The following is a 25,507-nucleotide window of genomic DNA, read 5'->3' on the forward strand; positions in this document are numbered from 1 at the left end:
CAAAAATGAATAACTGCATGTTAGCTGACAAGTCTTAACACGTTCATAATGAAAGAAACTTCACCGTGATCCTGAACGCAGCCCCAGGGTTGCGTAACGTCACGGTGGGGGGCGTGTCGTGACCTCGCGCCGCTGTGTCTTCGACATAGACGGCTTCGCCTGCAAACGCACCAGTCGGTCAAGATGGCACCGGTCTCCGTCTTCCGAGGGGCAGTCCTGGTTTCATTGTCCGTGCTGCTGACGCTCGTGTTGGGCTTCGGGCTGCCTTTTCTGCTGAACGGGGCGGTGAGGCTGCTGGGCTTACCGGAGACCAGTGTCTGCGAGTGCATAGTTGTGATGCATTTACTTTTTGTGTTGTATGTGGCGATGCCTCGGATTCCCAGAGGATTTGTGGAGGTAATGTGGATGTGCATGGACACGAAAATGAATTGATGCGAATGTCCTGTAGATAGTTGGGAGTTGTGTTTTATATGGGAGCGCATTACAGCAAGAGTTTGTCAGTAACGTTACTTCCCACCGGTGAGAATTAATGAATGTCTCGTTAATTACAGCATCGTATATCATCAAAAATGGCAGTGTGCACGAAAATATATATATAAAATCATACGTATAGTATGTGGCATAAGTGCATGTCATAAAAAGTTAAATAACTAAGTAAATTAATAGTCTAAAATCTTAGAAAAAAACACCATGGAATAGTACATTTAAGAAAGTGATAGCAAAAGTAGTATGTTGAAAAAAACCGTCATAAGTCATGAAAAAAAGCCATAGATGCATGTAAAACATAATATAATCATTCAAAGGTAATTGGCAAAATGTGACTAGTATGTCAATTAAAATGTTTTAGCATAGTTTGTCATAAGTCATTCCAAAGTCATATCAGATCAGCTACTACATGGAATATATTATGAGTAGTAGCTATAGAAATTGCTATAAATAGTAAATTGGTGTTGTGTACATGTGTAACATGTTTTTCCAACTGTGTTATAGACATTAATTTATATTTCCCTGTTGAATGTTTTATTTGTATTACATTAATTATTTTAGATATTGTATGTAAGCTTTTCATATATATATTGATATACAGTCAGGTTCATAAATATTTGGACATTAACACATTTTTCATTATTTTGGCTCTGTGCACAACAATGGCATTGGACTTAAAGCACTTAAAGATGTGCTTTAAGTGCAGACTTTCAGCTTTAATTTGAGGGTATTTACATCCAAATCAGGTGAACAGTGTAGGAACTACAACAAATTAAAATGTGGCCACCCTCTTAAAGGGACCAAAAGTAACTGGACAAATTAATATAATCATAAATCTAATTGTTACTTTTAATACTTTGTTGAAAATCCTTTGCAGTCAATGACAGCCTGAAGTCTGGATTCTACAGACATCACCAGACGCTGGGTTTCGTCCCTGGTGATGCTCTGCCAGGCCTCTACTTCAACCGTCTTCAGTTCCTGCTGGTTCTTGGGGCATTTTCCCTTCAGTTTTGTCTTTAGCAAGTGAAATGCATGCTCAATTGGATTCAGGTCAGGTGATTGACTTGGCCATTGCAGAACATTCCACTACTTTGCCTTAAAAAAACTCCTTGGTTGCTTTCGCAGTATGCTTCGGGTCATTGTCCATCTGCACTGTGAAGCGCCGTCCAATGAGTTCTGAAGCATTTGGCTGAATATGAGCAGATAATATTGCCCGAAAAACTTCCGAATTCATCCTGCTGCTTCTGTCAGCAGTCACATCATCAATAAATACAAGGGATCCAGTTCCATTGGCAGCCATACATGCCCACGCCATACCACTACCTCCACCATGCTTCACTGATGAGGTGGTATGCTTTGGATCATGAGCAGTTCCTTTCCTTCTCCAATACTCTTCTCTTCCCATCATTCTGGTACAAGTTTATCTTTGTCTCATCTGTCCATAGGATGTTCTTCCAGAACTGTACAGGCTCTTTTAGATGTTTTTTGGCCAACTCTAATCTGGTCTTCCTGTTTTTGAGGCTCACCAATGGTTTACATCTTGTGGTAAACCCTCTGTATTTACTCTGGTGAAGTCTTCTCTTGATTGTCGACTTTGACACAGATACTGATTTGGATGTAAATACCCTCAAATTAAAGCTGAAAGTCTGCACTTAAAGCACATCTTGATTTTTTCTTTTCAACTCCATTGTTGTGGTGTACAGAGCCAAAATAATGAAAAATGTGTCAATGTCCAAATATGTATGGACCTGACTGTAGCTCTTGGAATATAATAAAACCCTTACTATGTCCTGCTCCTTTCTGCAGGTGAAGGGAAAAGCTGTGTTTGTTACTGGTTGCGACAGCGGCTTTGGTCATGCACTTGCCCAACATTTACACAAGCTGGGCTTCACGGTCTTTGCTGGATGTCTTTCCAAGGTATAAATAAAACAAACGGCAACTACTCACCCATTAAAACTCCACGGCCTCTCTTTGCATACAAAGATAATTGAAGAATGAAACATGTATTCCGTGACTATCATTCGTTTGCATTTATTTGATGCATTACTGAATTTGTTGGGGGTAACTGACGAGACATGACCTCGTTGCAGGATGAAGGTGGAGAAGGTGCAAAGGAGCTGGAAGAATTTCATTCGGATCGCATGAAGGTCGTCCAGCTGGACGTCTGCAGTGATGAGCAGGTGGATCAGGCAGCGGAATATGTCAAGGACAACCTGGAAGACACGGACACGGGTACTGTAAAGAACGTGCATGTCTTCACTCATTTAAATTAAAATGAAGAAATTAACATGTTCATTCACAGACTTTTTTCTTCTTCTACTTTCTAATCTTGTCCCTGGTCATGATGCAGGTCTTTGGGCTGTGGTGAACAACGCTGGCGTGTCCACGTTTGGAGAAGTAGAGTTCACGTCCATGGACACCTACAAGCAGGTGTCCGAGGTCAACCTGTGGGGCACCATCAGGGTCACCAAAGCTCTTCTGCCACTAATCCGCAGGTCCAAAGGTCAGTGACTGGGGGGAAACAAACGCTGTACGCTACACACACTATCCCTTTGTGACAAACAGTTGAATAGTGTCCAAAATGGAATTGCAAAACTGTTGCTTGGATTTTACTTAGTTTTTTGTTAAGACTTGTTTCAAATTTCCTTCTTCTCAAGTTTCTGTATGAAGGATTAGTCACATTCCTAGAATTCCTCTTTGCAAACAAAAGGGTGCAGCCGCCCAATACGCCGTGTCCCATGATTTCTGTGAGGAATGCTAATAATGCAAACAATCCTGAAAAGAAACTAAGTATTGATAACTAAATTTGTAAAGCACATTACAATACAATATAATACAGTTAAAGATTATCATCTAAAAGCCATTTAAAAGAAAGTACTGAAGTAGAGTTGTGTACTGGGAATGGAGCTTTTTCCCCCAGCTTAGGTGCAATAACAACTTGATAATATTTTAAAGAAAATAGAAAACTTGGATTACTTTCTGATCAGAATGTGCAAATATCAAAGAAGTTGTTTTTGACAAAGTTAAATCCTCAGATAGCGTATCTAACCCTTCTATATTTCCATAACCTCCATCTCTGCAGGACGCGTCGTGAACCTGGCGAGCATCTCCGGGAGGATGGGAACCGCCGTGCAGTCACCTTACTGTGTGTCTAAATACGGCGTGGAAGCTTTTTCCGACTGCCTCCGCTATGAGATGAAGACCTGGGGAGTTAAAGTGTCCATCATCGAACCGGGGAACTTCATCGCGGCCACCAGCATCATGACCCGAGACCTCGTGACCAGCACAGCCAATAAGCTGTGGCGTGAGGCTCCCTCGCACGTCAAGGAGGATTATGGGAAAGACCGCTTCGAGCAGCTCATGGCTCTGATGCGCTCCTACTGCAACAGCGGGCAGAAGGACGCGGCCCCCGTGCTGGACGACATCACCGATGCCATCATGTCCAAGCGTCCTTACACGCGCTACCACCCCATGGAGCCACACTCCTGGATCAGAGTTCAGCTGATGACCCATCTTCCTGGCGCCATATCCGACTTCCTCTACTTCTGAAAGAGGAGCCGGGTCATATAGCAGCATATCACTCCCTCTTCAGACTTACTCTGAACAAAGCTCTCTGCTACGCATTCCTCCACACTTTGAATCATTCACTGATCAAGCCTTAAAACTATGTAAGTTAATTATAGCACTTTTCTCATTGTATGTCTTACAATAATCATAACTTTATCTCTACTGATATAGATTCCATGATAAGTAGGAACTACTTTGTGTTGAATATCAGTAAGGCGATGATATATCGCAGCTATTAATACTGCCTCGTTGTTGTGTGCTGTGACATCATTTTCAGAAAAAAAAGACTGAAAAAAGATTGTTTGTCCCCTTCCATCTTATATTTGTTAACCTTGTACTTGTAATATTTTGCGTATGTGGCTCTCCTGGGGCCACACTGGCACGAGGACCAAAGCCAGTGGAGCTTTGAGGTTCCCGCTGTTCAGTTGCGACCGGCGCCGGAACAAACCACGGTCTGCTACTGTAAGGCTGTGGTGAGATTTGGCTCGACTCGCCCCAAAGTTACGTAACAACAACACAAGCCCACTCTGTCTCACATTCACCGACTGTGAGGCTGATTGATGTGAATAGTGGGTGTGCTTAAACGAACCCAACCACCCCCTTAACGAAAATGTATTTGAATGTAGAATGTTGTTAAAGAAAAGAGCATTTATTTATTTTCACACATTACAATCGCAGTATAATTTTTCCCGTGACTGATTTTAAATAAAGTGACTAAAATGTGTGGATGTTTTGTTGAAGGTCTCATTTAGGATTGAGCTGTGTGTTGCCGGTAGCAATAACAGGGACGGCCACCAAGTGGCGCACATGCACCATGCAAACCCACCGCTGCTGTTTGCATGCATGCATCATCTGCTTTCCTTCACATGATGTTAATATCCTAATTTAAACGGCACTAGAAATCACATTATAGCAAAGCTAAAGCACAGAGAAGAAAAATAATGTCCCCAGTTTTAGCTAGGACAGTAGACGAGTCCAGAAAAACAAATGCTGCATTTTGTAATCCAGTAAAAAACAAAAAAAAACATTAGTATTAAAACATTGTGACAGTTTGAAACAAGACCTCATCGTCATATCATTTTTATGCTGTTTATTACGTCTTTTGAACACTCTAATAAACTCTTCTAAATTATTACACCTGAAGACAATCTCCCCTCCATAAAAACAGTATTAAGAGCATGACATAAAATTTCACAGCACTGCCTTTATCATTCCACAGCATGGATCTGTTTTCTTCACTCTCTCATATATATATAAAAAAAAAAAAAAAAAAAAAAGAAGCTCTGTGAGACAAAGAACACTAAGAAGGGGGTGGGGGGGGGGGGGGGGATGGGGGTCATTTGTTCTGAATATTATCAAGAAATCAATCAGGGTGGAGGATTCAAGATCATCTCAGGCTTGTTTAGCAGTCGAGAAACAAAAAGCGGTCCGGCTGCACTGTAGTTCTTGAAGATGAAAAATAGTTTGATAAACGATCTCTTGATGATATTCGTCACAACTGACGTCCGTGTCCTTTTAAGCAGATTTTAAAACCATTTCTGTACAGCTACAAGGCTCTGCTCATGCAGCCTCCATTGGTGTCAAATGAAGAGAAGAAAAGAAAAAGATCCCATTTCATAACAATATCTATGCAGGGCGATACTGTAGTTCTGTATTTGAATATCAAGTAAAACATTTAAGTATTGAGGATTTTTCTTTTTTACATATTTAAGTGGCTAAACTGCAAAAGTGAATGTCTTACACTAGTCTTATATGAAATACATACAGACATTAAAACAAAAAAAAATTCCTTGGAAACCATGACAGTTTCTTCACGACCAACGATGTGTGATGCCGTTACTTGAGGTGCTCACACATGAGATTCAGGTCATGATTACATCACACCTGGGGGTTATGTTTCTGAATGAACATCAGCACATTGTATACTGTACATGTAGGCATTCACTGTTCACTTAAGAAGTTATCCTTGATGAACTCAGCAAAGGTAAGGTCACTTGAAACTACACACAATATCACCTAATGGGCATGTTATGCGAGACAGAAAAACAAAGACATTTTCAGCCGACAGCGAAATTAGAAAATACCCTTTCTGTACGAGGATGAGAAGCCAACCAAACGCTCACAAATCGGACGCACATGCAAAGCTTCAACCAAATAGCACGCAGTGGTGATGAGAGGTGGGAAGATGAAGAAAGAAAAAAGACAAAAGGGACTAAACCTTTGGTTGACAGAAAGCTGTGAAGGCACATTAAAATCTCCTAAATCCTTCAAAGTGGAGCACATTGCGTTGGCGTTTGTCACTTTAATGCTGTGTAATATTACCGATGCTGTAGAACTGGAAGTCGGGGAGGAAATTTCACAACAAAAGAGAAGAAAAGAAAAACCGGGTGGTTGTTAGCAGTTGGTTATCACTGTAGGCAAACACTCGTGTAAAGTGTCAGAAGAAATGGCACCAATGCAACAGCCAGGGGTCGGGTGTCATGAATGACACCCGAATAAATACTTATCTGGTGACCGATAACACAGAAATCAAAGAAAGGGGAAGACTGAAAATGACGGGAATACAGGCACAGATACCCTACACGTTTTTCTGTTTATAGATTTAGGACCCAAAATGAACACAAAACACTCGAGTCATACTGATAAACAAGCCTCTGATTTACATTTTCAACCATGTTTAGGTAGTAAACAAGACCTTTGAGTCCCGGCAGAAGCCTTTTGATCCTGGAATGTTGTTTTTGTACTATTTAATCAAATGCAATCTCACTTAAATTAATTGACGACTGGTACTGAAGGCGCATAATTAGAACATGCCATTTTAAAATCAGTCATAAATCCAACAAATAAAAAAAATAAAAAAGGTCATTGTTGCACTGTTTATAATTCATCTTTTACAGCTCCAAAAACAGAGACAACTCAGCTCTTGTATGAAGAGCTCTGTCAATCATCTGGGGAATGGAGAGAAAAGAAAAAAGGTTCACACCCATGTTTTGAGTTGCTTGTGGCATGACTGCCTGTTTCATACTTTCTTTAATTAGACCTTGAAAGTCCTCCCATCCGAAACCCTTTCTTTTCTACTATGACACATCTGCGTTGGCCTGCGTTCACTTCCCCACCCGTACTGGACTGGGAGCGGTACTCCAGATCCTCTATTCAGTGGAACACATTCTCCAAGTCTCCTCCCTAGATCCTACTTCACTGCTTTTGTTTTTTAAGGTCCATTTTTCCATTCCTCCACTATGAAACCCCCCTCTCCCCCCTCCCCTGTCTCCCTCGGGTCCAACTGGCCACGGCTGGAGAACTCATCATCGTGATCATCATCTCCCTGAGCCCACTGCTGCAGCGGCTCCCTGCCAGCGCCGCTGCAGCTCTGATTGCAGGCGCTGGCTCTCGCTGCCCCGCTTCAACATTCAAACACTACTTGGTCCATTTTCACTCAACAAATACCCATTCACTGGAAATACAAACCGTGTATTTTGCTGAACACATTTAGGTGCACTTTATTCTGACCGTACATTTCCGGACTCCGCAAACTAGGACCCCTTCTTAAGACAATATTGACCATGGAAATAATAGCCCAGATATCAAAGAGACTACAGAGCATTTCTTTTTACCAGTACTTCGTCGTGAAAAGGAATTAGTTTCTGGAATCCCTGTGTGTGTCCTCGAGCAAGAGGGCGTCTCCTGGCGTGATGTGTGCGCGCTGCAACTGCACAAACACGACCCCCGGGTGACCCCTTAACTCATCCATTCCCTCCAGTGATCACTAATTGAGGAGCAGTGACCTCATCCTCCCGACCGCCTATACTGGTCCTCAGCTTCCCCTCCCAGCTCCACTTCCAGCTGTGTTTGGAAGCTGCACTGCCGTCAGCGTACACCCACCCCGATGCCCTCCTTCCTCCTCCTCCTCCTCCTCCTCTTCTTCGTCGTCTCCAGAGAAACATCCCCTTTAACGACACTGGAGAGGACGCATCAGCTGTCAGTCACACTTCAGCAGGGGCTAGGGCGGGAACTCCTTTCTGACTCGTCACATGACCTCTAGACACAGGGACAAACTCCCCATCGCTCATGAAGACGGTCTCTCTTTTGGGAGATGAAGTGCGAGGACACTTTACTGCCTGCATGCACGCATGCAAAGTCAGCCCCCCCCCCCCCCCTCACCGCCCCCCCCAACTGTCTGCAATGTCTCGGCTTTGTAACATTCACATGATATGGATACAGCAATATGTGAGACAAGCAGTTCGGTTGTACAAAAATAAAGTTGAACAACTAAGGAATCCTCCAAATCCTCCAACCACATGCGCCGTGCGATATTGCAATCTCTACCACTATGATCCTAACAGAATTGTATCAATAAATATATTTTGGTCACTTAGTTTTTATTCATGATTAGCAGTTAGCAGAAGTTGTGGATTAGCGTTGTCCACAATCAGAGAGAAAAAAATTAAGACAGACAACATAAAAACGAGTTGAAATGTCGACCTCTGTAGGCGAGTTTGCGAACATCTGAAAAATGCCTCATACGGGTGGTTGTTGTGAATTGGATACAGTTAAAAGTCACATTTTTTTTAAAGAAACCGTTAAAAAGATTATATATTATCAACAAAAAAAAAAAAAAGGAAACTAAAAAAGGCAACTCTAATAGATATCAAGGTGGAAATAAATGGCATCGCCTATGACCTAACACATCTGGATAATTTAAAATAGCCGACCAAGAAGTCTGTAGTCAACTCTCAGGAGTCCATAGTCTTTTCGTCTCCCGCTTCCATTCCTCCATGTGTCTCCCATACCTCCTCTTGGAATGCTCACAAATCGGGCATTTAAGTCCTGATGATGTGTTAAAGTCCTCAGGCTTCGAGTTTAAATGTTAGTGTGTGTTGTGGCGTAAGTATCTGTATGTATTTATATAGGGATGCAGTTAATGTATAGGTTTGTGTGTGTGTGTGTGTGTGCGTGGAAGTGTGTGTGTGTGTGTAACAGAGGGATCAGGAGGCAGCCAGAGCCTTGATCAGGTACAGTTTGTCTCCCTGCTCACTGGTAAAGATGGGGGCCTTTTTGTAGTGTTCAACAAGCTCCTCCATAGAGTTGAACTTGCGCTGTCCAATGCAGTAAAGGGTTTCTTTCAGCTGCACTTTGAAATGCTTGTTCTTACTCTGCGCCTTCAGGGAGATGGAGAAGTCATTTGGCTGTGAAAAGAAAAAGGAAATACAAGTTTATATTATCAGTGTTCAGACAGTGCTTTTAAGATTTCTTTCTGTTGAGTCAAGGCGCCTTCAGACTGTGCAGCGACAACAACCATGAATGTTTATTGTAACATTCATAGCAGCAGTCGCATTGGGAGAATTGGATTCTAAATTTCAGACGCTGTCACCAAAGCTCCAAATAACCACCCGACAGCCCAAACCACACAGTGTAAAGGTGCCTCGCAGCTGTAAACCTTGTACAACACATCAGGAGCGGCGCGGCGGCTACTGACCGATGACTCGCTGTCTCGGATGAGAAAGTCCCCCTCGACGCCTCTCTGGTTGAGGGCCACCTCTGCCTGGTGGCGCGTCACCTTTCCGTAGTACCACTCCTTCCCCGCGAAGCGCCCGACGCTCGAGGGCGAGATGTAGTCACAGTCGGGCGTGGGCGGCCCAGCAGGCCCTGCTGCGGATTTATGGGAGGCGGAGTCCAGCACAGTGACGTAGTTTTTAGGCACCAAGCCCAGTTGTCCGTCCGCTTTGCGACACTTCCACCACTCCGGGTCGTTCTCGGGCTTCTCCACGACCTCCATCACTTCGCCTTTTTCAAAGTTAAGCTCCTCGTCATTTTCCGAGCTGAAAGGGTAGAGCGCCTGAACCGTGTGCAGCACTCTGTTCCCGTTCGTGGTGCTGTTCACCACGGCCGCCAGCTTCTCCGTTAGCGATCCGGCCGGGTCTCCGAGCCCGCCCATGCCCCCTCCCCCCGCCGTCCCGTCCATGTCCTCCGTCACGTAGTTGGACGGAAACCAGCCAGACCGCCCGGTGTAGCTGCCGCGCCACCAGCCGTCGCTGCACTTCTCCATCACCACAACCCGCGTGCCTTTCACCAGAGACAGCTCGTCCTCGCGCTCGGCCGTGTAGCTGAACTTGACCAAGGCGGGCAGGTTGAGGTCATACAGTCGCTCGCCGTTATCTGCACCCATGTCCGTGTCCGCGTTGGAGGCCGTGTCTCGCATACCCCCCTTTCTGCTCTTCACCTTCCCAATTCCTAGACAAAAAAAAAAAAAGTGCAAGAGTTTAAAGAAAGAAAAAAAACGGCATCATCTACACCAAACTTAAGTGAATCCAGTGAATTAGGTGAGGAAGGCACACAGATCTTTTGTATCAATTTCACAAAAGGTCACAATTTTAGTAAAAAGCAAGTCCCTGGAATTCACAGTTTCACACCCTTTCCAATGATGTGGAACAAGTCTCAACAGCCAAAACTCACTCACTCACACACCCACACACCATTACATGACACCTCAAAATGTAAAGGAAGGAGTACAAATCTCAGACAAATACCAGGCAGCGATAATAAGCATTAGGAAGGGGGTGTAAGTAGGGCTAACATCATTCCTTTTCCACATGTACAGTGGCCTAGCCCCCACACTTCAAACCCAGATGCATTCTTGGGGATTAGGCCGAGATGCTGAGGAAACAAAAAAAGCAATGCCGGTGTGGTTGGGGTGAAAACTTGTTTTGGCATGGGCCTATAAATCCTGCGGAAACAAAAAAATGTGCACTAGTTTATCAAACTACCTGCACTGGAATGACAGACAACAGGACTTGACCTCGGTCACATTTCATTGTTGCTTAGCACCAACACCTGCGGCCTTGCTGGTACAGCAGCTGGACACCAAATTCTGTCCCACTTCTGCAACCGCTCTCGCTCTTAGCTCCGCTTCCTCCCATCGGTCCACAACTCTCGGCTCCCCCGTTACCCTCCAAACATCCCGCTGAGCTGAGCTGACCATTTGATTCCGGCAAAGCGAGGGGATGAATAAAAGGGGCATATTTATCAAGACACTATCCACTGTGGTCTAGCAAAGAGTGCGCTTTTCATTTCGGTTTGCAGTCTTAATGTCAGCCCGTCGCACAGGGCATGACCACGGGGGGAATTTTATCATACATGCAGTCGACCTATTGGCAACTCGAAGCAGCCCAGAGGCTTACAGACGGGGGGGATTACCAAGCCCTTTAGCCTTTCCCTCGGTTATGAAGCCCGGAGGCCGAGCTTTGGCAGGCCTGTGGCCATCGTCTTACTGGACAAGAATTTCCAATTGGCAGCCTGGCATGCTAACAGTTGTATGACACAAACATGTAGCTAGCAGTGGACACAGTGGCGAGATCACAACTTCTTCCAACTTTCCAAGACACCAGAAAGCAGCAATGAGAACCACAGCTTGATCTGCCTGTATATTACTTGTAGAAAGGAACAGAACCGCCCGCCTTGTTGCGTGTTCTTGCAAAGCTGATACAACATAACTGCTATAGTCACAGACTTACGGCTGAAATAATGATGATGTCAGCAAACCAAACCCGGGCTGAGACAGACCTTGATACCAGACACAGTGAGCAAACCAAAGTAGTGACTATTTCTGATTACGTTTGCGAGGCTATTGCTTGCATAATCAAAAGTCAGCTGGGTGAAATTATATAGGAAGGTAGGGCGTAGTCTCCGGGATTGTGCTGGAAGGATGGTGTGTGTTTGTTTTCGTAGCGAGGAACGTGACTAATTTGTCACAACGCCACGCTGAATCTGCCTTACCACAGATAAATTGGCACTGAAAGGTGTCCGTGACTCAAGGAGCGCAGACAAATTTCATGGTAGCGCTGAGAGTCCAACGTCAAATTGCTTCCAGGTAGACCCTGTAATTAGTCACACCACTGTAGATAACTACAGGCTGCACACAGGGTGCTAAGAGATGATGTCTGTATGTGGAGGTCTACTTATGCCTCTGTGCAGTTTTAATAACTCAAAAGGAAGAACTTAAAAAAGACAAAAAACTAAACATCTACATCATTTTTCATATAGATGACATGGACAAATTAGGGAATTCCACAAACGCTGGATTATAAATGTAGACAGATTAACAACAACTGCTCACTCCTCTCCAACGTTTCCACGGTCACATGTTGAGGAAGAAGATGTTCGCGCAGGTGCAAGCCCCAGGAAGTGCGCTGTGCACAGTTGGGAATGGCCTAGTTAGCTCCAAACAAGGTCAGGGGTCAACCCTGCATAAATAAATGAACGTTGAGCTCCAGCTGAGAACGGAGACAACTGAGAGCTTATATTGTATCTCTCTGGCCAGGTATAACAGCCCTCATCAGTGTCCCTGTCAGGGATGGTATTTGCCGCTTCCTGCTTCTTACACGAACACTTTACATAGTAAAAAAAGATCAGAATCCAGAGCTATTTCATTTGACTAGACACTCAATTGAAGCAGAGTTATTAAAGGGAAGTTGGCATGTGCCTGTGCATCAGGTAGATGATACGGAGAGAAGAGAAGATAAGATAAGCGCCCATCGGTCCTGATGCTGTAGGTTAATTGCTGAGAATTTCCTCAGCTGCCAGCAAAACAAACAACAGAGTTTATGCTTTCGTTTACAATGCAGCAGAGGCTCCTATCTTGCCGGGCTTTCACACACACTCAGCGTGGTAATGCTTAAAGCAAGGCCTCTGTCTTCAAATGGTGGACACCGCTTCATTTTGCTTGACTGGTGATAACCGATTTTGGCGAGCACTTCCTGGATATTCTGCCAGGTTTGAAGGGCAGATGCCTTCTGGTCGGTTTGGTTGGTCAACGTGCTTTTGCTCAATCAAATTGTCATTGGTTGGACAATCGCTGGTGCTACTTGAAGGAGAAAAACACTTCTTAATCATTCAAATGATTTATTATTATAAAAAATACGTATTACAATTATAACGCTTCCTGTTAATATTAAACTATTTGCAGGGTTGGAAGGACGTTCATGTGTGTATGCGAGTGAGAGAGGGAGAGTTCATGGCTTTAATGAAGGGTTACTTGTTTTGTTGATTTACTTTGGAACAATGCATCTGTTTATTTAGCCTAGATGTTCATATTACTGTTGGTGGGGGAGAAAGAAAGCTCTCTGGATTTCTCCAGTTTTAGCTGCGCCTCAAGAGGAGCCCTGCGGTGCTCAACCAAAATGCATCAAATTAGGAGGGTCGGGTTCTGGTGGTTGATCAATGCATATCTTTTGCGGTTTGAGCGATGTGGATTGGCTCTCATTAGGGGTCAGGTCAGTGCAGCTATCAAAAAAGTCTGACAGAGCAGCAGTATTCGATAAGCTTTGAGTATATCAGAATTAACATATTTCATATCTGTTTGGTCTAACAAATAGTTTAACCATTTTGCCTTGAAATATAATTGCAGGCGCATCCCATTGAAACAGCTTCAGCGGGTTGCTGCTAAATCAGCACAACGTGACATTGTTCGAGGACTCGGACAGAAAACGTGAAATAGTTCATTACAAGTAGAAATGTCTGACCATCTTAAAATGTATAAAGAACTAGCTGGAATGAGTGCAATATTTATAATGTAATATTCACTTGTATTCACTGTACATTGTTTCCTTTAAACTCTGCATATGGTATCAAAGTTACACGGACGGGGCAGCCTTGAGGTCAAGAACTTCGACAGACACAGCATCTGTTGTTGTGACAGACACATCACTGGTTGTTATCAGGACTGAAGCCGTGAATCTTTAACCATGGGACCGCCCATCTTACCAGCAGGCCACAGTACTCTTAGCTTTACCAAAGTCAGACGAGTAGAATTTAATTTAATTTTTGGCCCAAATGCTGCATCATGTAATGGGGCCCTGCACACCAAAAAAATAAATAAAAAAAATAAAATGAACTAACAACCCCTGACGTCAGCCCCAAGTCCTCCCTAGCTGAGGGAAAGACAGTCCTCCTCTCAGAGCCCACACTTCAAACCTGAATAATGTGTCTATGTGGTAGGTGAGCGCTTCCCCTGAAACCCACACACCATGCCGCTGCTATACTGTTACATAAGAAAGGTCCTCAACACAGAAGAGGAAGTAAAATGCACTGGAAACTTTTCTCTTTTGACGTCAGATGCTTTTTCCTGTGTACTTCCTGAGAAAAGGATGCAGAGGAAGGAAATCATGTCGTGTCAGAAGCCAGTAACTCACTGCAAACAATGACAAAGGCCTCAACACGCGTGTGTCAAATCCCTAAAAAAAAAAAAACTTCACTTTTTGCTTACAGATGAGGTGCCGGAGGAGAAGAAAGTGCTGGGGAGATTGTTTGGCTACCAGCGACAGAGAGGAACTAGATTTGTTTTTTAACTGTGGCCTCCCAACAGTGACTGGCTAGCCATTGTCTGCCACGGCCCTTTCGACCCCTCGGCTTCCCTCCATTCCAGGGCTCTTCCTCTGTGCACGACAACACCCCGCGTCAGGCTGTCTGACAGTGTCTGAACATCCCTGTACTTGAACACGATCACTGGGACAAGTTCAACAGCAGCGAAAATGCTTTGTCGCTCACAAATAAATGTTCTTTGTTTTCGAGCCAAATGTGTTTTAAACGTTCTGGTAATCAGGTCAGTACAACACTGGCGAGTTCCTTCCATATCCTGAAGTCCTTCCTCTGTGTGTCCATGGCAATTTAAACTCAACAACAACGTGTCACTCGCTTTCAGCGGACATGTGAGGCAACACAGCAGCCCTCGGCGATATGGTTCAGTATGAGACCTGCACATTAAATGTAATGACACTGTGTGCAGACAGAAAGAGTGAGTCAAGCTGACTAAAGGGAACGTACCTACACAAGAGCGAGTTGGCATGTTCCTCAATGGGATTGGTTTGGGGTGCCTTTTAGGACTACAGCTTCAATCAAGCTGCTTAACATGGCTGACAGATAGCTGCACAGGAAACGTTCAAAGCTCTTTCAACTTCAGCCGTCTGAGACATCAAAAGCAGGCAGCCGTCAGTCGCTGTGATGGAGCAGAGGGAGGGATGGAGGCGCAGGGCTCCATTTGGTTTTTACAGCGCTGGACAGTACAGCATGCTGTCACAGACTCTGTCAAGCAGAACCCTTCCTGATAGCAAAACAAGGTGGTTGTATGTATTCCAGCAAGTATTAACTTTAATTCTGAAATCATATTGGTTGTGAATCAAGCTATTTGTGTAAGTTTGCACCACTGCAATGATCAATCTCAAACACAAGCATTTCTAACTTTTTACAGTCAGGCATTGCCATACTTTCTTTCATATGACCTATTTTTTCTTAACTCAACTCAAGTGACCCAAATTTAAAAGAACATTATATCTTGGGTTCCCTCTCATTAGTACCAATACCATATGTCCTTAACTTCAGCCTTTTGAATGACTATCATTTTTAAAACAACATATGTCTTGACAACTAAAAGCCAACATTTATTCATGGAAGAGTAGGAGCAACTGCAGGAAGCTAAACTGAGAGATAAGCATTCGCTCTGGTGGCTGGTCCAGGATCAGTCTAATGACAGAGCAAAGTGTCACTTAGAATGTGCCGATACATGCGACACTTAACTTTAAGACATATTATATTATTTTTCTAAAGATGCTACATTTTGTAAATATTGTTGAAAGACAAAACAGAAAATTTTGAGTAAAATTAGAAATGAACCAATCTAAAGAAATAAGAAAACAAGACTACAAAACTGACCCACATGAAAGCCCCAATGGCAGATTTCCGTCCCCGACGTTTTGATCCATCAAGTCTCTACATGTTATTCAATAACAAAAAAGTATTGATCACTAGCCAGCTATACTCATGACATGGACTTAAAACAATGACTCAGGTTAGGTATTGCTAAACTCAACACAACCTAATCCTCACATTTGTAAAGCAGCAAATGTTTGGCATTGTTGCTTAAAAGAAAATGCTGAACTTATAAATGTATTTGCCGATTCACTTTCTGTCGATCCACTAGTCTATTAGTCAACTATGTTTAATGTACCAGGGGAGCTGCGCTGTAGCACTTCCACTGTTTTCTACCAACATGTTTATAGTGCTTTGCAAGTCTTCAACAAGTCCAAACCCACTGCTCACTTCCTGTTAAGCAATTCTTAATGGCAGAAGAAACGGGAAAACAAAGCTGAGTGGACAGCTTCACGGGAGAAAAACATCTTAGGGCCTAAGTGGCGTTGACAACTCTCCCGCCGATCTTTTAATTATAATTGTGTCTTTTGCTTTTCTGGTCTGGGAACAGTGAACAGCGGTTTGGAGAAAAGAAAAGGCGTTGGAAAGCAGGGAGCGCGGGACAGAGACTGCCAGAAAGTCAAACAGACAGACCCCGCACAATGATTCAACTTCCTTCAAAATTCTCACTTCCTCTCTGGCCTGCACTCCTCCAACGCTCAGAGAGAAATGTGGCTCAAATTAGAGTTTCCGCTCGCTGGGGAGGCTGAGAAACAGGAAAACAGAGGGAGGGGAGAGAGAGCGAGAGAAAGAAAGAGAGGAGACTAACAGCTCTCAGTTTACACAAGCAAAAGGTTTGTTAGCTCATCTATGTTCTTCTCAGCCCTTTGCACTCTCTGAATTCTTTACAAGCAGCGGACACACACACGGACACACACACACACACACACACACACACACACACACGTAGAGAGATAGACAGAGACAGAAGATACCACTCAACGGTTACAAGGTGAGATTACAGCATGGGTGTGCGTCAGGGCCTTTTGAAAAAGTGTGTCAGTGTGGCTGTAAAGTATCTGCGGCCCACGGAGCTGCCGGGGTAATGACATTCCTCTGATAACCAGGCGAGGTGCGGGAGATGGGAGCCCGGGTCCCATCAATCAGCGGAGACCCCTTGCTCCTCTCAGTACAATGACTACAGTGTTCTACATGAGCACCCTGCGTCCCTTCAACTGTAGCTCATGACTAGCGGTGGGGTGGACGGGGTGGGACCCTCCCAGAATGAGCGAGCTTGCCCTGAGGCTAGTATAAAAGAAAACAGACTTCGGCTATGTCTTGGGATATTCCTAAACAGGGTGGAGGAGGAGGTCTTCAAGCATGATAATGTAATCCACCAAGTTGCAGCCCACTCACTAGGACAAATGCGAGAAAGAAATGGGAGTAGGATTACTGTGTGTGCGTGTGTGTGTGTGTGTGTGTTTAAAAGAAAGAGACAGAGAATGATTGCTGAGGCAATTACAGGCTTCGGCTCAGCAGAAGGCTTCTCAAAAGCATATCCACCCAGTCTTTGCAGCCGCTTACACAGACAGCCAGAACAGGCTGTTAAGACACTCTCTCTCTCTACCAGCACAACATGTTAGCACAGAAATCTCTTTCCGCTCGCTCTAAATATGACACAATTATTTGGCTGACCTGAAGCTTACAACCAAAATCAAAAGAAAAGAAATCAGAAAGGGTATGATGAAAGAAAACCGTGACAACCGCTCTTGTCAGAGAAGAAAAAAAAGAACCCTCAAACTTCAGACAAAAGCTCTCAAAACTGCTTGTAAAAATGGAAAACAAGGAGCGACAGAATGACGAAGAAAGTGAAAAACTCACGAAAGAAATGTTTGAATAGGTTAGCCATGTCCATTTTGGGCTCGCTGTCTCTCCCTCTATGTCTCTTTCCCGGCCCCTGCTCTCTTCCCACTGCAGCTGTAGAGTCATTCCATGTGAACACCCAGAGAGCTGGGCGGACAGCGGAGCAGGGCGGCCCACTCCATGACCACGTGGTCAGTCTTAGCCAATGAGTGCGCGGGATAGAGAGGCCTCCAGTCTAGCTCTGGAAGGCAGAGTACAGAGGCCTCATGGAAAGGGTAAGGAGTAAAGAGGGAGGGGGCTGACGCTCAGACTCAGAGAAAGAAAGAGAGATAAAAGAAGAGAGATATAGGGAAAGTAAAGGATCCATTCCATCAACATTAAGCAGCAGATAAGTATTTCTAGGAGGGTAGCGATATGAAAAATATACTTGGTAAGTACGGATCTGTGGGGACGCTGCACAACGGCTCAGTGAGTCAAGTCATTGAGTTCTGTCACATGACTGCAGTTGTTTGTAGAGACACACTCATAACTTTACAACAAACCCAGGAAACATGAATCCTTAAATACACACACACACACACACACACACACACACACACACACACACACACACACACACACACACACACACACACACACACACACACACACACACACACACACACACACACCAAAAAACAGCCATCTGCAGACAGATCATACCCTTACACATTCTTTCAAACGATGACACCACTCCACACCCAGCAACGGGCTTGTTTAAAAAAAAAAAAAAGGAAAAAAGGATAATTTTTTTTCCCCCCTCCCACATAACATATGGAAGTGTAGTCATCTGTTTTTTTCTCTTATTGTTCTCCCACACGTAGAAGAAAAACACAACCACCAACAACAATCTTCTAGTTTAAATGTCTTAAATCTACTTTTAGCTCATTAAAAAAAAAAAAAAGAGACAAAGGTGACGGATTTACAAGCTTTCTCAGATTGTATTAGTGTTTAACAAGGCTCACATTTGCCTGAACTCATGTTTTACATTAGTCCTTGTTTTATTGTGTTTATGTGTGAGTGAGACCTGAGCCTGTGTGCACGTGTGTGTGCCGTGCAGCTGTTCACCTGAGGTTATTTGATCAATGGATGTAGTGACAGGTGGGAAGTTGTTAGGAAGCCCGTGGCCGTGGTGCGACCCAACAACACAGTACACTAACAGTAAAGTAAACCTACACCCTGAGGGGCCAAACAGAATGGCAGACTAAATGTGCAGCAGTTAAACGATCTACATGATTGAGTTCAGCAATAAGTCATAGGAAATGTCTTGTAAATTAAAAAGGCAGTGTTTTCAGGACTTACTTTTTTTTTTTTTTTAAAGAGCTATATATGAGCTGTATTTATAAAAAATAATAATTGTAAACTGTTTTCTCAAACACAACATTTTCATCCGAGTAGGTCTGCACACGCTGGTGCCCGAATGTCACCAGTCAAACGTTGCACAGACTTTAAATACATAAATAAAAATACACACACTGTGCAGCTAACAGGAAGACACAGTTCACATGTCCAACAGATAAGTGTTTTGCAAACACTGCAGAGTGCGATACAGTTACAAATTGATGACACACTTCTGGTTAGAAGTACCCAGAACACCCACATTCTTTCAGTCCCTCTGCAGGTAAAAGCCACTTTGGGGCCAGGGCTTCCTCGCAGGGTGTCACCCCGCGCAGGAATAAGGCATAATCACAAAAGCAAAAGAGATAAGGCTGCCTCTGTCAGTTTCACAAGTGTGGCTTGATGTCATGCGCTTTTTAAATGGGCCATAACAGCTCCAAAAAATTGAATAAACTACAATACACCGAGTAAAAAGAGCTGCATTATATCACACAACACATGGCATTTTTCTAAATACTCAATTAAATGTAAATATACTGCACTCCTATATAGGTGTGCCTTTAAGTTCCTGTAGCAAATACTGTTGTACAACCTTAAATCTAATTAGATCTGGCCCAAACAAACATGGCTTGACTACACCAACACACATGGTTATCCCGTCATGCTCTTAATTAAGACAATGACGTTTTGCAGAGTAGAACTCTTGTAGAGTGTGAAAATAATCAGAAACTAAAGACCAATACATTTTATAAAACGCATGAGAGAAAAGAGCGAGACACTAAATTGAAGGCAAAATGAATATCAGGTTATCTGAATGCCAGTGGTCAGTATGTGTGTACCAAATTATCATAAATGCCTGTCATCACAAAGAATTAAGCGAAGACAAATGGTAACCTTGGCTTACATACAGTCACATTTGCCGTGCTCCTGGCAGTACAAGGCACTTGGCAAATGGCAGTGCCCAGAAATATTACTGCTGTGTTGACAGAGCAGACAACACCTGTGTCGTATCAATTCTGGTAAAAGGGCAGGAGATATTTTGAAAAGTCAGTATTTTTTCTGCTATTTCGTATTCAACCTAAAACAAAACACATGAAATTAAAGTAATGTAAAACAGCCTTACCTACGCAAACGCTTCAGGATCAAAAAGGAAAAACGCCACATCACATTAGACACTACACTCTAGACACCCCAATCAGATACTAAAGCTTCAGTCTAAGTGGGCTGTGAGAAGAAAGCAGCTCTCAGCATTTCAACCAATCAGGCACCAACCTACGACCATCTTCCTGTGGAGGCCGTGAGAGTACATTAGATACCACAGCAATGTGGTCACAGACAGACAGCGGTACTGCTGGCCTAGATAAAGGATGCTCTCTGATGCTACTCCATTTAGATTAAACAATAAGCAGTTGTGTATGAAACACAAAGTCAGTCTATCAAAAACATCTTATGAGTGAGTGACGATGTATATAAATGTTTAGAATGGAAATACAGGTTCACTTGAATTGTGTAAGCACCTAAAATAAAAATAAACAAACTTGAGTGCTTATCAAACTATCGCAAGCTGAATTAAACACTTGCAAAGTGAATAGAGCAGAAGTGTGTTTTGTTTTACCAAGTGTGTCTTTGAGATTCTTGACAATAGAAGCTTTCCTGGCACTGTTTTTCCTCTCCACATAGTTGGACGGCACAAAGCCTGTTTTGTTGGTGGCATTTCGAACCCTCCACCAGGATTTGGAGTCGTCGAGGAGCCAGAGGCGCTCGTTTTTCTTTATGTCCAGCTCCTGGTCCTGCTGGGCCATGTAGTCGAACTTGGCGATGACAATCACCTCTTCCGTCATCTTGCACTCAGTACACTGGAGGGTGGAGGAGAGAAGAAAAGGAGGGCAGAGTTGCTCAACATTATATTATACATTGGAATCTGGGTCAGTGTTGACTTATGTGCAGCAGTACTAGTAGCAGCGATAGAGTTAGCCTCAATTTCTACCACAAGAATGATGAGGGCAACATGATGGCACAGTTTCTGTTGTTGTAAAAGAAGACATGGTTTCCTTCAGGAAAGTGTAGGTGGTGGGCAATGCTGACTAGTATTTTCTTGTTCCGTTTCAATATGACAAGTCAACATGCATTTAATTACATAAAAATAACTAAGAAATTAACTGCAAAACCTCCATCTGAACTGACATATCTCACCTATCTGTGTGCCGTTTGCTCCAGACACAATGCTTAGGTAAGAGACACACCAAAAGTAAATTTAGAAACTGTGTTTGAATATAGATGGTTGTACCTGTACTGCATCAAAGCTGACAACTTCAAGGGCTCTGATACTTCTCTGTAGACCTAGAAATAAAACAGAGACAATGCAGGAGGATTACAAACAAACTCTTTTTAAAAGTGTCTCTCAAATTTGTATCTGTATTATTGTTTAGGTGACTTGATGGCCACTCTGGAAGTGGTAATGATATTTGCATGTCAAGCTATGGACAGTGTTATGCAAATATACCAGCTAGCCCTGAAGAAATGCCAGCTACCATTTCCACAGTTTAGTCTCCTCAGACGTAATTTCCCCCCTACCAATTGTACTGTTGAAATAACAGATGTAAATGACTATTCTTTTCAGTCTTCAACACTGACAGCTGCCAGAGAGGATAGAGCCAATTTCTTCGTATCCACATTCTTCATAAATTTACAGAGGGGACGATTATTTCCTCCCAGAAGTGGTCCAACGATTGTCTACTGTGTGAGGAATCAAGCATGAATCTGTGAGCCAGAAGGATGGCAAAGATTACTGTAATAGGGAAGTAAAGAAGAGGGGCACTGTGAGTCAGCAGTGTGGCTACGTCAGGGAGTGAAGCTCTCACTGAGCACAAATGATGTAGGATAAGGCCAATAAATATTCCTGTATGTGCAGCCTATGCAAATGCTGTGATTATGCGAACCGCATTACAAGCAGGGCTCTATTGTTTGCAACGTTGCTTATCACAAGAACTTTCAAGTTCCTCGGGCATTTTCAAATTGTGATTTGGGAGTGCAGATCCACAATCAAAACTTGTTTGTGCTCAACAATAACCACATTCACAACAACCGGTCTTATGACCCATGTAGCCAGCAGCACATCTACGCTTAGGTTAATACTGCAGCACTTGAGGAGGGGGGTACTTCTGGAGCGGCTGCTTAGTGCTTAGCTGCCCTGATGTCATGGGAGTGGAAGGAGTTTCACCTTCTTCTCCCCCACCCAACCCCACCCTGACTGACTTCAGGGACCAGACACTGACCTCATTGATTGAGAGCTCTTGGTTTTTGTATTTGAAGCAGCAGTGTATGGGTTTCAGCTCCAGCTGGCCTTGAGATAGACCCAGAACCTGATCTTAGGCAAACATAAGGACCCAAGCTAAACTTTCAGCGTGATTAGCCAAGAGGAGTAAAATCAACAGCAAATAAGTACAGGCTAAGAGCTGAGAAGAGCGTTACTTATACTTAGTCAAGATGTTGAGATGGTTCATCATTTCAGAAATGACAATAAGACCATGATAAGAGTCGAAAGCTAAAATGCAATAGAAAGACCCCAACAGTTTTGAAGGGGTATTTCCTGGGCTATCCCCCACCCCCCTATGTTGGGTGTTTTTTTTACTTTGCTCACCAAAAAATATTAGGGTGTATAGTTTGGTTTTATCGCATTGCATGTTATTGCCTGCTTCTTTTCCACATCTAATGAAATTAATGAACACTGGGAGACATGTTGACACAAAACTAAAAGAGCTGATGTACTTTCCTCGAGTGCTGCCTCTTTCACAAAGACAAAAGGCAACAATCCCTCCACTCCCTGGGCTGGGCTGGATAACTGTCTGCCAAAGAGGCTGACAAGTTTGTATGCATGTGCTCCTTCTCCATTTACAACATCCCTCCCTTGCTATCTTTCATTTTCAACTCTCTCTGTGCATGAATAAAGCATCCATGTAGGACTAACCCTTCCCACCTACCTCCCATTTTCTCTGCATCCCAATCTGACTTTCTAGAAGTCCCCCCCACATCTAGGGTGGCTGCGCACTAAGAGCACATCGACACCGCAGTGACTTACGATACTGCAGATGTGAGGGAGGATCAAAAAGTTGGGCGACAGATGCTCTGAGCTAATCGCGCAGCTGCAGACTGAGCCAGGGCCGCTCGCTATTCCCAAGCACTAAACACAAGGTCAGATAGGTCAAACTTCTCAAATGGTGTCATATACACAGTGGAGCTCCATTTACCCTGCTGCCTGGCAGAATTAACAGGTAGCCCATCCATCACCAACACGACAGTGTACATTCAATAAAAAAAAATGAGCCAAGTTCAGCTAGTCTGACCTAAATCTAATAACTTGTCAGCTTCCAATCGCTTTTAACTTTCTTTCTCATACATAATCAATGCTTCTCTTAAAATCAAACAATTTTTACCATTTAAACAAACATCACAGAATTACATTTTTAGCAGCATTTTATGAACCAGAAAACAGACCACGGTGGGACCTAGACAAGTATGGGGCTATCTCCCTGCCATAAGTTGGTTTGCTGATTTAGGATTCAGGAATGGTTTGAGATCCCATTGAGATACAAGAGCTCTTCTTCGAGGGAGTCCTGGTCAAGAGAGCAGCATGAGCAGTTTCCAATTCAAACTATTTACACTCTTGGAGCCCATACAATACATAAATCCAATACAGTATGTAGTGCATAACTGTGTAGATAGATGCAAGCAAGACAATTCTGAAAATAACTTGGGTACCAGACATAAAGCAAAAACAGGATCTGTATGCACGAGCTCTGTGGCCGTCAACAAGGGCGACCAGACCACATGGAATGGTAGACAGGTGGTCAGATCTGGTGGCAGTGGTAACTTCAGGGGTTTCCCAGCTAACTGTGGCTGCAACTTCTACTATGCCTGCCTTGTAATATGCAAACAGAAAAAGGACCAAAAGAATGTCCCCATCTTGATATTTAGTTTTTAACTGGACAATAAATGACAGCAATTGGAGGTGGTAATTCCTGTAGCTGCTTCACAATAAGAGCTTTCCAGAGGTTCAGCAGCAGAAAGCATTCATACTATCTTATCAGCAGACGTCATTACAGCGCATATAACACGGGAAATGAGCCCACATACTGATTACAATTAAATGAATAAGATAAATCAATCAGCAACGCCTCATATTTGGGAAGTTGGAACAAAAATATGTTCGTCTTTTTTGCTTAATAAAATGACAATTGATGATCATTGGTGATTACGTTTCTGTTATTTGAATAAACATAATTTGAGTCCTTTTTAATCGTTTACCTAAAAAAAACAGGTCGATGCTACAAAAAAAATAAAAACTTTAATTCACTGGAGATTGAACTCTATGTACAGTGATAATACTACATGACAGAAGACGTTAACAAATGGGCCTACTTGTGTCTTACAAATAGTACTGTTAATATGGCTGTACTGAATGTACTTTTTTACATTCAAAGCTTCTATTAAGGTTATGATTGAAGCTTTGAATGAAAATAACCTTGAATAAAATCCTCAATCTGAATAAAAATATTCATTGGAATAAATGAGGTTTTTCTTCTATCAATTACCTTTAATGAATACAAGTGCTGCATAGAATCTGAATGTCAACGTTTAGAATGAAGCTGAGGCTTAAAACTATTTGCCCTAATAGCTAACTGTTAACTACTAATGCCAAGCTGATAGAGTGGGCCCAGCTTATCTACTACCATACCCTATCTACCACCAGTTGTGAGCCAGTGACAGCACCACCAGTGTTACTATCAGTCATCCACTCATGTTCTCAAGAGTGCCAACACTGGTCACAACTGTTTCCCATCAGCAAAAGACCACTTACCCAAATATGGCTCCGTTATCTTTATTAGTGAAACAAAAAGGTTTAGGGTAGAAAATACCTTTTTGCTAGTCAATAAAATGTAAAGAGGCCTAAGTAGCACTGCGAGCCACACACCACAACAACTGTGGTGTAATCGAGATGCAGTTTGCAACTTTGCGATGTTACTATGAAACAACACTGACACGAGCCGACCACATCCTGCAGACTACAGTTGCTGCCACAACCCATTGTGTCTTTGTAGGAAAAGTGTAGATCTAGTCAAAGAGCACACCCAGTGGCCTGCGCTGTAATATATACGATTTGAGGATACAACACCAGAGATATGCATAAGAGGGAAAGAACCGGAATGGTATTAGTGTCCCTCAAGGATTTTCAGTGAATGGTTCTGACTTAAACCAGAGGTTCTTTGTAAAAATGAAGTCACAACAACTGGATACCTCATAATCTAAACAAGCCTGAGAGGAATTATGGATCTGTGTCTCTCTTCCCTGTAGGAGCAAATAGTACCACTACTCGACAGGATTGCTGAGGCACTGAGACAGCAACAGCATGAGCTCACAGAGGCAGACAGAGTAACCTAATCCCTGTGACAGCCTGCTAAAATCACAGCCTCTGCTGCCTTCTGGAATGTGCTCTGTATGCTCGCTGCTCACTCAGCCCCTCTGGCACGGTTGCACT

The 25,507-nt window shown here is 43.3% G+C and overlaps 2 protein-coding genes across 3 annotated transcripts; one reads left to right on the forward strand and one right to left on the reverse strand.

The window, feature by feature from the left end:
* Positions 1-183: 183 nt before the first annotated feature.
* On the forward strand, positions 184-4,653 carry bdh1 (3-hydroxybutyrate dehydrogenase, type 1; the record flags this gene model as incomplete). The annotated part of the gene is made up of 5 exons (XM_079234015.1): positions 184-396; positions 2,293-2,403; positions 2,577-2,718; positions 2,837-2,989; positions 3,569-4,653. The coding sequence occupies 5 exons, from the start codon at positions 184-186 to the stop codon at positions 4,033-4,035; spliced, it is 1,086 nt and encodes a 361-aa protein (XP_079090141.1). The 3' UTR covers positions 4,036-4,653.
* A 4,381-nt stretch (positions 4,654-9,034) lies between these two features.
* On the reverse strand, positions 9,035-20,813 carry nck1b (NCK adaptor protein 1b; the record flags this gene model as incomplete). 2 transcript variants are annotated; one of them, XM_079233972.1, is made up of 3 exons in its annotated part: positions 9,035-9,239; positions 9,530-10,284; positions 20,588-20,813. In XM_079233972.1, the coding sequence occupies 3 exons, from the start codon at positions 20,811-20,813 to the stop codon at positions 9,039-9,041; spliced, it is 1,182 nt and encodes a 393-aa protein (XP_079090098.1). In that variant the 3' UTR covers positions 9,035-9,038. The 2 variants fall into 2 exon arrangements, with proteins under 2 accessions (XP_079090098.1, XP_079090099.1); XM_079233973.1 differs by lacking the exon at positions 20,588-20,813 and adding an exon at positions 17,614-17,647.
* Between the last annotated feature and the right edge of the window lie 4,694 nt (positions 20,814-25,507).

Source organism: Taurulus bubalis, assembly GCF_910589615.1.
Source record: "Taurulus bubalis genome assembly, chromosome: 18".
NCBI lineage: Eukaryota > Metazoa > Chordata > Actinopteri > Perciformes > Cottidae > Taurulus > Taurulus bubalis.